General features: G+C 47.6%; 1 protein-coding gene across 4 annotated transcripts in view; it reads left to right on the top strand.

The window, feature by feature from the left end:
- Positions 1–13,991, top strand: part of MAML3 (mastermind like transcriptional coactivator 3) — a 201,101-nt gene that overhangs the window by 162,246 nt on the left and 24,864 nt on the right. For 3 of the 4 annotated variants that reach the window (XM_021396962.1, XM_021396961.1, XM_021396964.1), the window contains exons 3-4: positions 10,127–10,332; positions 10,970–11,021. The exons of the other annotated variant lie outside the window; for it this stretch is intronic. In XM_021396962.1, coding sequence (XP_021252637.1) covers positions 10,127–10,332; positions 10,970–11,021 — 258 coding nt within the window. The remainder of the gene's footprint in view (positions 1–10,126; positions 10,333–10,969; positions 11,022–13,991) is intronic. 4 annotated transcript variants of the gene reach the window in all.

The raw sequence follows: 13,991 nt of genomic DNA, 5'->3' as shown, positions 1-13,991 counted from the left end.
TGCTGCTCCCCATGGCACACAGAAAGCCCACTGCTTTGTACCTGCCCTGCCTTGCAGCCTGTCGATCTGTCTGTCCATGTGCCCAGGCCTCTCCCATGCCCAAGTCTGCTCGTGGCTGTGGCACGGTGTGCGTGAGGCTGCCATGGGCTGGGCAGTGTGAAGCTGTGCTGGGTGAGGAGATGGAGGCTGCATCGCTTCCCTCCTTCACCCCGCAGATGCTCGCACCAGGGAGGGAAAGCAGTTGCCTTGGTGGCTGCAGTCAAGTGAAATAAAATGCTGCTCGGAGTTGATGGGAGTGGGGATCGCTCTCAGATGTCAGCTCCTTAAAAATGGCCTCACTTAAAATGTATATGGAGAGTGGAAAATGGATTTTTCTCTTACAGGAGGAGCTTTACCCTTTGCTTGGCGCTGCATTTTCCCCCAGTTGTTCCAGGCGGAGCGCGGTGCTCCGAAGGGAAGGTCTTTAAAAACAAAACAAAAGGCAGCTGTCAATTTAATCCAGGCTCCCTGATAAAATTCCAGCAGAGTTTCTTTTCTCAGAGATGAAATAAGAACCCTGGCAGGCCCTCTCGACTGGCCACATAAATCATCCGCGGTAATTGCTCAGAGAAAGACGAGCGCCTTGGTGCAGGGCGGGGGGAGAAGCTGCGCCCACACGGCCATTGCCAGCACCCGGCCCTGCTGGGGAGCACCCACCACTCAATAACGGGGTTTTGTCACCTTCCCTTTGTGGCTGGTCCCGCTTTTACCGCCTGGGGTGAATGAGGGGCTTGGGGAAAGGGGGGCTGAGGAGGAGGAGCGGTGGGAAGGATGGAGGCAGGTGGAGGGAGCGAGATGGAGGTGAGGGGAGGAAGCGGGCGATTGATTTAAGTGACGAGCATTTAGCGCGCTGGCAGCACCATTTCAATTAGCTAATATCTCCTTGGGTCAGCACGTGATTCTGCACGCGCCTCACCGCTCTGACTGGGAGCGGGAGGGCGGCAGAACGCACGGAGATGCCATTGCTGCCTCCTGGGTAGCTGTGAGGCAGTGCTAGTAAAATAACAGGGCTGCAAGCAGCATGGCAGGGCCACCACCAGCCACACATGCGGATCTGTCACTGCTGCCATCAGCGTGACCCTTTCTTAACTGCTCACTGAGTGAGCCAAGTGGTGCGGGGACGTAGCCACAGCTAAGCATAAATGCCTGAATTCTTCCTAAGAGAAAATAAGCTTGTATGGATAAGGAGATAAAGGCATGGAGGGCCGGGGTGCTGACTGGGGGCCCGGAGGTCTGGCATGTCCCCTGGCTCTGCACCCTGGTCACTGTGGGCTGAGCCCCTTTCCTGGGGCCGCCTCTGCAGCCCAGCTTGCACATGGGATGCTCAGGGTGGGTGGCGGAGCTGCACGGCTGCCTCAGGGCCACTGCTGTGGGACCTGACGCGTGCCAGCTCACCAGGTGCAGCTGGCTCTCCATGTATGCTTGTGCTCATTGTTTCGCTACGAGTTGTGCTCTAGCCCTGTGCCTCTCCAGCTAAAGCTTTTTAAGGGCTGCTCCGTAGTGGCAGCTTTTAATCTCGAAGCACAGCCTGAGTTGCTTGATTCTTACCACTTACTTGGTCACCCAGCTCTCCACAGAGGAAGCCCGCTTCCCTTTTCCCCAGCTGACACTGCCTCTTTCCCTTACTACAAACACGCTGCTCTGCCAGCATTTCAGACACCTCCTTCCCTGCTTTGTTTGTGGGCACGAAGCCCAGATGCTAAACACACACTTAAGCCTCCCTCTGTGTGCGGCCCTGAGAGAAAGACCAAGGAACAAAGGCATGCAGCAGCCCGACAAAGTGCCTGCACTGCTTCCCGCCTCTGCCCTGTGGGCACCTGAGCACACCAAGCACTGTGCTGCTGCTGGCTCCTGCATGCTGAAAGGCCGGACCCTGTGAAGGGTATATCCACCATCAGAATCCTTCTTTCCTGGTTTGTCCATTGTCTGCTTCACAGGCACCCCTGCTCTCTAAAGAGTTGGGGTGGACACAGCCCTGGCTTCATCCATCAGCACTTGAGAGCTCACCCCAGCCTGCCGAATGTGGAGCTGGCATGGTGCAGGGAAGCACAAGGATGTCAGCACGCTCCCTGCACAGTGGGGCAGGCTCTGGGTGCCCTCCCGACCTCACGCTGGGGTCAGCAGCAGCTGTGTTGCCTGCTAGTGACGGGGTCGGCCTCCTAGTGATTAGTTAGAGGCAGTTGTGGTTTCCCATTTAGGAAAACAGAGACACGAAGAGGTAAAGGGCCAAGGGTCACAAGGAAGGGATGTGACATGCTAGGGAGGAAGGCCTTTGTCTTAGGCCTTTGTCTGTATGGTACTTTGTCTAGTACCATACTTCTTGTTTTCTTAAACACTTTGCTTCATGCTAATGAGCTCTGCATGAAGATTTCACACTGTTTTGCAGATACAATGTTCAGTTTTCTGTTCCATTTTTTCTCCCACTTCCCTTTATTTTCCCTTTCGGTGTATACCACTATTGAAAAACATATTAAACTGCATTTCGGGTTGTTTAGAAATGAACTAGAATTAAAAAGCGTCTTGCCTGTGAGATAGAGATGTTAAAAATCGTAAAACAGAATTAAAGTATTTGCATCTGCCCCGTGTTTCAGGGGGTCTCGATTCTAAGGAAGCTGCTGACTTGGTGGAAAAACTTGCTGTTCCCATGTGGGCCAATGGGGGAAGAATGATTTCCTGCACTGAAACACTTGGCAGAAGAGGTGATGGAGCCCTCGCAGGATGACTGTCCAGAAAATTGGACCAGAATACCATGTGAGATCCTGGTTGCTCAGCTCACCTAAATGAGGTGTTCCTGGTGGGCATAATTCTGAGGAACCTTGATTGAAAGTATATGAGAGTCAGCATCTTCTTGTTGCAGTCAAATGTGTTGTCATTTTTCTGTGACCTGGTTGAATGTGGCTCCTTGAAGTGCTTCTGAATCACAGGAAAGTTGTTCCATTCATTTCTTTATTCTGAAATAATCTTCTTGGTGTTTTCTTGCAGAACTTTCTGGGAATGTAGTTTGCTCCTAAACGCTTCTGAGAGGGATGCACTAGAAAATGTACGGGTAGAGTTTTCAATCAGATATTAATAGCTAACTGCAGCATGTATATGGGACAGATGGGTGGCACTAAGGGGGTTAATGCAGCAGCGCACATGTCAGTTGTAATGGATAGTCTTGTGTGAACAGTGACATTTTGAGGTACCGGGAATGATTCCCCTTCTGCTTCTGTTTCTGTTGAGAATGAGAGGCAGGGGTTAATAACTCCTGGGAAGCATGTGTAGTCAAGTGCTAGTCCTTCTGATGCTCTAAGTCCTGCTCTGGCCTGAGAAATAGATCAGAAAAGGTGGTAGTGTTTTCTTTGACTTATCTGTCCAGTATGCTCCAAGCTATTAGAAACAGGCACATTTTTCTCATTTCAACTCCCCTTTTACTACCCAACATCTAACATTAAGCTAAGCTCTCTCTTATACCTCATAACTAGAAATACAAGTTCAGATGGTTTGGTGTATCTGGATCCTGCTGCTTTCAGCAAGGCTGCAGGCAGGAGCTCTGGCTGCAAATGACTGTGCTGCAGTTACCAGAAGAGTTCATCGCTCTGCTCCTCAAGTGTGCCAGCACAGCTGCTCCTGTGAATGTTCCCTGATCTGCTTTAGCTCAGAAGAGCAGGTTAGTACAGAATTGCTGTTTATACTGTTTAACCCTTTTGTTTTGGCTGCAGTGGAGTGGAAAACTCTTATACAGGTTCCTGCATCAGGTGGTTTCCAGTGTAATTCTCCTCTCCTTACAGTCAGTACAGCTCAGTGCAGGGGTAGGTGTTGAACAAGAAGGGCACAGTATTGGCCACCTTGCTGTAGCAACCTCTGACCCTTGTGGAAATACTCAGCTGAGCTAGGATTTGGGCCACTTGATGCTGATGGATGATATATGCTAATGGGTGGGCACAGGAGCACATCTCCTTCGCAACTCAGCCTGAGGTACAGCTGCACTCTGCTAACACAGATGGATTGAGAGGACACCCAGGAGCAGGACAGCCACTGTTCTCAGGCTTCCACGAGGAGGCAGAAACTTGGGCATGAAGATGGTGGGAAAGCCTCAGAGCTTGCTTGCTTGCTTACTTGCTAGCTTGCTTGCTTGCTTCTTTGCTTGGTTTTCTGGCTCCAGGGCAGCGACCAGCTGCCCCATGCAGGCTGGCCCATTTTGCCTTAAAATCTGTCACTCTCAAGAGGCTTTTTATTATCTCACTGGGAAAGTCATTTGCTTCGAGTCACTTCTTCCAGGCAGATCCCATTACCCATTAAGAGGTCTGTTACCAGTCAGCTATTGACATTACAGGCTTTTTGTGATGGTGCAGGTGGAGTTTGTTTGAGAAACACATTTTTTTCAACATTCACCATCTGAAATCTCTACTTTGCTGCCATCTTTTTTTTTTTTTTCTATCCCTGAGCCCTAGTGGTAAAGACAGGGCTAGTGGCATCCCACAGAGTGCTTAGGTACCTGCATAGACATTAACAGCAGTTGCTGATGTGCAAGCTAGTGTAATGATAAGAAGGTGAGCAACCTTATGCTCCTAGGCAGAAGCTGGAAGCCACCTGCAGAGAACAGAGTAGCATTTCTAGTAGTAAAAGCTGACTCATTTTGGCTCCGAAGAGTCTATACAGGTAAGTTCCAGCTGCAGGGAGGGGGCTCCTTGATTTTCCTGGACAGCGCAGAATGAATAACAGAGAGGAAATATTACTGCAGATAACATTTATGTGTGAGTGGGGTCAGACAGAGACGTTGTACTGGCATTAAACTAAACCCCAGTCTCATTTTTAACCTCTGCTGTGTGAAATGCATAATCCAGGGTTATCTTTTAGATAAATGCAAGCAATTGCTAAGTTTCCAACTGTGAATACAGCTTACCCTGTGACTGCACGCTTGGATGTTGACGGATGTGTGTGTGTGTTACCAGCTGACACTTAGGGAGCCGGATTGATTGGCTCAAATAGAAATGCAGAGATTTATTTGAAGGGTCGTGTGGGTCCTTCAGAGCATCTCCTCAGTTCAGGCTGTCAGTTCTGCCTTATGAGCACGTCTGAAAGGTGGTTGTACAGGTGCTGCTTAGATGGAGTATGGCAGAATCGCAGTTTCTCTCTAATTTTTTAAAAAATATGCATTAAAATAAAGTTTAAGGCTTCTTTCAGTTCACTGTGTAAGGTCATCTATAAGCTACGGATTTGAGAACAGCTTGGTTAGTTCACAGTGATATACTGGCGGTTCTAGCCCCTCCTCTGAGGCTGTGTGAGGTATTAAAGCAGAAAGACTCTGAATCTCAATGGTATTTTAGTGCAATATATTTCATTCTCTTTCCCTGGAATGTCTTTTTAATGACAGCACAGAAATCTCAGTAAGGTGTACTTCCACCCATAGCTCCGCACTCTGGTCTCATGCATTTGTGCTCATGAGGTGCATCCACTTTGTGCTTCCTAGCTTAGATCAAGCAGATTTTATTTCAGCACATCTCTGGCTGTGTTATATCTTATACCTGAATAATCATGAATTCCCAATTAGCTTGCCTTTTGCAACTAAAATCCTGTTGATTTCAACAGTATAGTCTGGTTCAAAATACACAGTGAAACCGCTCTCCAAGTACATCCCAGGGGGACCTTGTAATCTTATTAGATGCACCTGCTGCCATTTTATATTAACCTCTCGGTTTTTCCCCACTGTGTAATGAATTCAATATTCCTCTGCCACAGAAAGCCACCCTGGATGAGCTCTGCTGTCATTGTTAGAAAGAACTGCCCCACTTGGAGGAGCTGCTTGAGACACCTCCCTCCTTGGCAGGTGCCCTCCGGCTCGGGCTGCTGGTGACAGCTCTGCCCCGTGTGGGCACCTGGCACTGCAGGTGCTGCCGAGTGGGTCAGCCCACACTGGCTGCAGGGACTTGGCTCTAAATCTTTTCCCGTGGCTGTTAAGTCAGTAATGAAGCAGGATATAAAGTGCTTTTGCAGCTTCTGGGAGATCAGGCCTCTTCACTGCCGGTTTCACAGCTGTTACTTCTAATCAGCTGGGCAGGCACCAGAGAAATGTCAATTTTAATAAACAGACTTTCATTTCAGATTCGGTGTGCGTTTTACACGTGGTGAGGGCAGTTATGACCTGGTGAACACCCTTGCCCCTCACTGAGCACACGGAGCTTCCACTTGCTGCCCACCAGTGACCACCTTGGGTGGGAGCAAGGTGGGGGGCGACGGCATCCCATGCTGGGTGAGCGTGAGGTGGGGCTGACTGCAGGCCTCTCCTCGAGGTTTTCCAGGCTTTTGGCTGAGGGACCTCCAGAATGACAGGTCTTGCCTCTGCATTTAGTTAGTGGTTTTTACCTTGCAGTGGGTCTGGGTGGGTTAAAGGAAGGAGAGGAATAATGCCGATTTCTACACGCTTCAGTCGCTGCTGTGGAGTTACGGGCATGACTCCATTCCCAGGAAGCCAGCAGCCGAATTTGTAAAAGAGCAGGAGATGAAGTATTCTCAGCAAGGGGAAGTAAATCATGCTGGGAAAGAGACAGGAGGAGAGGGAAGGCCCCCCTGGGCCTCAGCACAGCTGCTGCCTGCCCCGTGCCGCACACTGCCCATGAGCGGCCGCAGCTCCCAGACTGCTGCCGGATGCGCTTCATGCAGTGGCTGCGGGGGGCCCGGCACAAGGCCTCGGGACACTGTTTGTGGGCCAGAAGCGTGCTGCTCACTGTCCTGCAGGTCTGCGTGCATCTTCACGCCCATGGAGGTTTTGTGTTGGACATGTGGGGCTGAGGGTTGCTGCTCGAACACGTTTTGTCCCCCAGCCATCCCTCATTGTCGAGACTTCAGTATTTTCTGGGAACACATAATGCGTCTGGCCATTCCTGTCTGTTGAGGAGAATGGACGTGTGGGTTTAATATGTATTAATTCTCTAGAGGGACATTGAACTGTTTCTTCTGCCCAGGTGGAAAGGGATAAACACAGCCACTGACATGCTGTTTAGTCTGAAAATAGCCCACTGAATGCATAATGAAGAGCCTCCTGAGGAGTTACTCTGCATGTTAAAATGGTGTTCAGCAGGCTGTGCTGTCACACAACATAATTTGAAGATGAATGTGCATCCAATCAGCCTGCCGGTGGCTGACTGTCACCGTCTGGCCATTAGTATTACCTGTCTGTTCAGTGGCAGCAGCGTCTCCAGGAAGCAAGAAGTTAGTCGGTCCCAAAATATGTCTCATGTGTGAGCAAGACAAATGAGGAACTCTGTGCTCGGCACTCGCTTCACAGCAAACTGCCGCTCAGCTCTGAGGACAAAGGAAAATGAAGGTTTTTCTTCAGTGGGAGGGTTTCTCAGCAACGGGGGGAGAGCAGCCCGTGTCCTTTGTCAGCCTGCCGGGGGCCGCGCGGCCAAGGGTTCTCCAGAGGAAAATGCCATGTCTTCCAGTGCCAGCGCTCCCTACCCGCCCTGCAATAAATATCGTCAGCCTTGATCCTTTAAAATGTGAGCTGGTGTCTGAGCAAAACGGCTCACGTTGGAGTCAATTGACAAGTGGCTTCTGCTGTTTAATTCACAGCCCGGTAACAACACTTGCATGAATGATATGTAGGCACCACTTTTGTCTGTGAACGTTTGACAGCAATTAGGGTTGCACTCCGGGGGCAGACAGACCATTGCACTAACACTGGAGTGCAGTGGGAGGAGGTTAGGGTAAAGAAATTAGCCATCTGTCTGGTGGAGACTGTATCTTCCAGGAGGCAGTTAGACGTCAACAGGCAAAATGTTTCCATTCTCATTGTCCCGCACTTCAGCTCTGCACAATGGCATGAAAGACGCACAGAAACCCCATTCACTTCCAGTTATATAGAGGTCTGCCACCAGCCACCCTGCCAAACACTCCCCGGCTATTGTAGCTCGTGGCAGCTGAGAGCCTGCTCCCCTCTGTGCTGCTTCCAAAGATGCCTGTCAATTTGGGATGTCCCACAGCAGAAAGCTAGGAGGGAGGGATGTGAGCATTAAGCCGTGGAAAACAGAGTCTGGCTGCAAACAAGGATGCAAGTGGTTTGTACAGACCCCTGCTGCAGGTGGGAGGAAGCCCATGCTGCTGCAGACTCGCTCTGCAGCATGTCCCTGGGCTGCAAACCTGGAGTGCGATGATGCGGGCAGATCCCAGCAGCTTGCTGCCCGGCACATCCATCAGCTGCTGCAGAAACTTGGATTTAGGAAACATCCCCTCACCAAGGACAGTTGCCACTAGATTGGTCTAGGGTGAGGGCTTAGAGGGCATGTGTTAACATGTGCTCATGTTAATCACAGAGCTGCTCCACCACGGAATTGCCAGGTCTGCCCTGAACAACTGATTTTATGCTTTCTCCCGCACAGGCACGCTGCATTTTTCTTTCTTTTTCTTCTTTTCTTCTTTTCTTCTTTTCTTCTTTTCTTCCTTCCTTCCTTTCTCTCTTTCTTTTTCTTTCTCTCTTTTTCTTTCTTTTTTCTTTCTCTCTTTCTTTCTCTCTTTCTCCCTTTCTCTCTTTCTTTCCTTCCTTCCTTCCTTCGTTCCTTTCTTCTTTCCTTCCTTCTTCTTTCTTTCCTTATCTTATATACAGTTACAGCATTTTCCTCTCAGGTATCTGATAAACAGGGTGCCCTTGGACAAGTTCCCTCACTCCGTGGTTTAAAAAAATCAAGTTTAGGAGCATTATTTTGCTTTACTTTTACACAAACATGTCAATAGGGAGAAACTCTTGGGAGAATAAGGGGCAGTGAAACATGTTTCGATTGGCTTGCAAAGGTAAATTACCATTAGACAACTAATGTTGTAAAATAGGCAGTTCCCAAATAATTTCTCTTCTCCTTCAAAGGAATCCCTTTCTGATCTTAGTTTTCGTTCTTGTTCTTGACTGGGTTGCATGAAGTAATTTGTTAGCTGTCTAGAGGTGGGAGACAGGATCTTCAGCATTGATAGTGCAGGTATTGTCTCTTAGCAGACCAGTGATTACAGATGCCTTCTTCTGACTTCTTGCTCATTCCTGGCAGCTTTTTTGGTGACTATAAATGAAATTAAATCAGAACATTTGTATAGTAACTATTACAAAAAAACAGATCAATTTATGTTACTCATGAATTGTTGCAGAGCAGCTCCACTTCTGTCACAAATCAACTTTTGGAAAGAAACTTTGGAGTTGGCCTTCTAGAAATGGTTAGCACATGCTGCTTATTTGGTGTAGGGGTATTTTATTTGGTTGGTTTCTTATACAGTGATCTGTTAAGATTAATGGTTAGCCATCAACAGAGCCATGCGTTTGGACTCTGGTCAGAAGGTTGCCTTTAGAAGAGTCACTGGACAAAAAGTGGTGTTGAGTATTGCTGGATAGATTACGTAGGTATTCTGCTGTAGAAATTAGTGTCTCCTCTTGAAAAACATGAGACATTTCTGTTGAAAGTTGGAAGACGTCTGACATTTTATAAGCACTCTACTCCCCAAGTATTTGGCAAAACTGTTATTTTTTCCTTCAAAACAGGAACCTGTTGTGATGAATGTTAGGCAATTGAAATGGTAATTTTCTGGGTAAAAGAAGTCCCAAAAGGAACTTTTTACCCAGTCCCAGTACTTAAATTAAACTCTACGTTCAGGTTGTGCCCATCTGTGAAAGCACTTTGCGTGGCACTAGTTTAGAAATAATGTCACTGTTTCCCCAGCCAACAAGATTGTGCGTTGCCTTTTTAGTGCCACAAGTGGCACCTATTTGGTGGTCAAAGTGAATCACCCATTTTCCTTTACAATGGGAGCTCACAGCCTTTGTAGCGCTCCTTACCGTGGCTGTTTTTGGGAACAAAGATCCAGTAATCAACCTTGAGCATAGATCACAGAGAGCTGTTGCTGCATGCGTTTGAAAGCCACAAATTTAGCATTTCAGTTGCTGAAAGCCCCTGCTGAGCCATTCTCTTAAAATTCACTTTTCAAGCCAAATTTGAAGAGGGGGCAAGCAGATAGATGGCTGCTTTTCAGGACGGGGCAGCCTCTGATCTCAGACAGATACATCTTTGTTATGCTTTGCTCTTTCAGCAGTGTTTTCAGACCAATTAAGTATTTTGTCTTACCTCTGCAGGCCACGATTCTCTCTCAGAGCTACAGCGTGCATGTATGCGGGGTTTTCATTGGCTTGGTTGGAGCTCCGCGGTTGTACTGCGGTTCATGGGATGAGTCAGCCCGAGCACACCATAGCACTACCTTCCTGTCTTCCGAAAGAGCTGCCAAGGAAAAGCAGCTTGTCAGCAGGCTGAAGATGCCGAAGGAGGAATCGGGTGGCCTCGTGTGCGTTCATCCTTCAGGCACTGTTTACTTGTGGTATTCTGTTCAGCAGCGTCAGAGGTGATAGGGAGAAGAATAACAAACTCAACTGGTGTCCAGTGGTGCTGGTATGATGGATAACATTTATCTGAGTAGAAATTTACCAGCCCTACCCAGGATGGGCCCGAAAGGAGTAACATCTACAGAAAAGTAAGAGCAAAAGTTGGTGAGGGCATCTTCTGCTTACCTGGTTGTTAGGATTTAACTATTTATTCCAGTAGCAGTCAGTACCTAAAATAAGTGGAGGGTTGGCATTGTGAAATCTGCATAGCTTTTAGAAATCTCCACATTCCTTGGTGGAAAGAAAGAAAGGAAAAAAGAGGGGACAATAACAGCAGCAAAATCCATGGTAAAAAAATGGGACAAGAAATTACAAGAGAAAGAGAGAAATAGATATGTCTTGTTTCTTTTTGTACTGTGTAATGGTTTTGGATGTCTCGCCGCAGCTGCTGCTATTGCCGGTGCTGCCACCATTATTTATTATTCATTATTTTAGCACAGTGAAGGAGCAGTAGTTGAAATGAACTCAAGAGCATGACATTTGATAACAAATGATTTTGAAGACTGTCCCCCAAAATAAAGTTACAACTTCATGTTTCAGAGGATTGAGATGGAAGATTGCACTGCAGATGAAAATAAAATCAAGCCGGCAGGTATGTGGATCTGTAAATAAATGTTGTTGCTTATTTTTCATAACCGCACTGGCTGCTGCACATTTTGGTGGCCTCAGCCTGCCTGCGGTGTTGCACGGGTCCATTCCTGATCCATGTACTGACTGAAGGGTCCTGGCACCCAACCTGTGCTTAGGGATGTGCACAGACACAAGTAATCAGTGATGCTTTCTTCCAAAGTTGGCAGGTCAGAGGTGGCACAGTGCCGTAAGCAGGGCTTTGAGCTGTCCTGTCCCTCGGGCACCCTGAGTTCTGAAATGTCCTCTTCAGGGAAAATAACATTTTCTACAGAAAAAAATGTGTTAGTTGTTGGTGTAGGAGATTCAAAAATGCTGAGTTTCAGAAACCTACTCAGAACGACGTAAGTGAAGGTTTTGTGCAAGGTCTTTTTGGTGAAGATGTGACAACACTGGTTCTGCGTTCCTGGGTCATTTGCCAACTTCATTCTGCTTGAGCTCTCCAGTGCCTAAAATCAACAGATTTGTTGGCTTTTGTCCTGGCTAGTTTGTCCAGGACTCATTTTGTTTGGATCAGTGGACAGGATGCTAGTGCAGAGGTAGCACGGAGGGCCATGTGTGTCCCTGAAGTCAGCCCAGCTCTTTCTTTAGCAAAAGGGAGTGTGTGTTGCAGCTGGCAATTCTGGAGCACTTCAAGCACCTGTGGAGGTTAGCATTGGAGAATAGGGGAGGGCTGAAACAAGGAGCTGCTGAGAGTGGGTGGAGAGCAGTCAGCTTAAAGAAACATCCTGGAGAAGGCCTGAACTGAAAGGTCATTGTGGCTGTGCTGCCCCAGAGGGTATCAGTTTGTTCCTCTTCCCTTTCTTTGCATCAGAAGTGGTCACAGCAGTGGAATTCCTCACTAATGCTGTTTCTTTGTGGATGGTTGTTCTTGGGATCCCACCTAGGCCTGAAGAGTCTGGAACTTGGTTCCTGGTGTGAGGCTGCCAGGTGAACCTCACCAGCAGAGGTGCGAGTTGATGGCAATTAACTCAGAGCAAATGCTGTGCTACTTCTGCTGCGGCCTAGGGGAGAGGGGCTGTTTAACAGTGAGAAGGACAATAAAAGAGAAAGTAAACTTTCCTCCTGGAGCTTGGTGCTGGTCCTTGCTGCTCTTCCACGTGAGTCCTTTGGTTTCCACAGACAGTGTGTGTGGCTGAGGGAAATGCTCGCAGTTTGTTTTTGACACAAGGGTGGTTCCCTGTGCCCTTGGAAAAAGGCCTTTGCTGAAAACCAAAGAACAACAAACACTTTCCCTTCAGTAAGCCAGAGCCTGTTTTTTAAAAGCATACATGCGTGGCCATTGCTTTTGTCACGGTTTTCAATGCAGGTGTCCAAGGAGAAATTTCACCCTGAATGTGGTGAAATGCACGTGGAAGAAGCACCAGTGCTTTGCACATACATGTCCTGAGTGTCTCAGCATGCTGGTCAGGATCTGGTAGTAAGTCATCAGCTGGTGGTGGGCTATGTACTGGATTTCCTGGCTTCCAGCGCTCCAGGTAGTTACTTATACATTTTCAAAAGCATCTTAAGAAATGGTATAAGTCAAACTACAAATCCCATCTTTCATTTTTAAACATAACTGAATATCGTCATAACTAAATATTTAGTTATGTTGGCAACATAACTAACTTAGTTATGTTGGCAACAGAAATGCAGTTCAAATACCATTCTACATCAGTTTACTTTACATTTCTGTCTTCCCAGGCTCCATCTCTGAAAACTGTCTCTTCTGAACAGCAAGGTCTCCCTTGCCGATTCTGGCCATGTATAAGTATTGCAGTAATGCTGTCACATCTTGGGATTTTATCCACTGTTTTTTGTCACAAGTCTTTGATTCCTGGAGTCAGGTGATTGAATGTCTCACCTCAGCTCTTGTATTTTTTAAGCAAGTTTCTATACCCATAGATACAAAGTTTTAGGTATCCAGAGAATAACCTGGAGCTGACCAAGCTGCAGATGTGTTAATGGTCTCAAGTTGTGCTGGAGAGGTTTAGAATGGACATTAGGATTCATTTCTTCGTGGGTCAGTTGAGCATTGCAACAGGCTGCCCAGGGAAGTGGTGGAGTCCCCATCCCTGGAGGTGTTTAAGAGACATGTGAGTGTAACTGCCTTTGCTTAAAGTTAAGCTTGTAGTTCTCCTCTCTTTGTACTGAATGGCAGCTTTAACAAGTGCAGCAAGTGAGCCTGGTAAAGAAGCATCTCGCTGCATGTGTGGGGATTTGATTTTGAAGGTTCAGTCTGTGTCCAGGGACACATTGTCCTCAGGCATGGTGGCGGCCCTGCTGGAAGCCAGCTCATCTGGAGCAGGCTTGTGGGGAAGGCAGCTGGTCCCCTGCTGCTGTCAAATGGCAAAGCCATTTTACCCCAGTGTAGGCTCCTCTTCACGGCAGCTGTGCAAATGAAAGACCACAAGTAAAGGCTACTGGGAGAAACACGTACCACATTTTACCTTTCTAACTACTTTCACTTCTTTCAGACACAAAAGAAAGAGCTGACAGGGAATGCTTTCCCTTCTCATAAATGATATTTCAGTGTCTGAAATAGTTGACAGTGTCCCTCCACATCTCAAATCCTGACACTGTGGAAGGCTTTAGCTTAACCCTGGTAGTTAAGCTGTAATTGTCTGAACTGAGCCAGGGGGCCGCTGGTGAACAGTGACACGCGTATCTTTTTTTTTTTTTTTTTTTTTTAAATGTTACTCATCCAATTGGCTTTTAACAAGAAGGCTCTGCAGGCTGTCTCTAGAAGGACCTGTCTGCTAATGGGCATATATCACAAAGTTCTTGATCACCTCCTCATCCTAGGCATTTCATTGTTTGTTAGGGAGCATTGATGTGCTCTGAGATTCTCTCACTGCAGTAATTCCTGTGCGTTGGGCTAAAAAGTCCTCGAGGGAGCAATCCTGTGCAGATGGGAGACTGGGTGATCGCCCACGTCTCTGCCTCCTGTGAT

The sequence above is a fragment of the Numida meleagris genome, chromosome 4, assembly GCF_002078875.1.
Source record: "Numida meleagris isolate 19003 breed g44 Domestic line chromosome 4, NumMel1.0, whole genome shotgun sequence".
Taxonomy (NCBI): domain Eukaryota; kingdom Metazoa; phylum Chordata; class Aves; order Galliformes; family Numididae; genus Numida; species Numida meleagris.
Note: the sequence above shows the minus strand (reverse complement) of the source record. Positions and strands in the feature narration are given on the sequence as shown.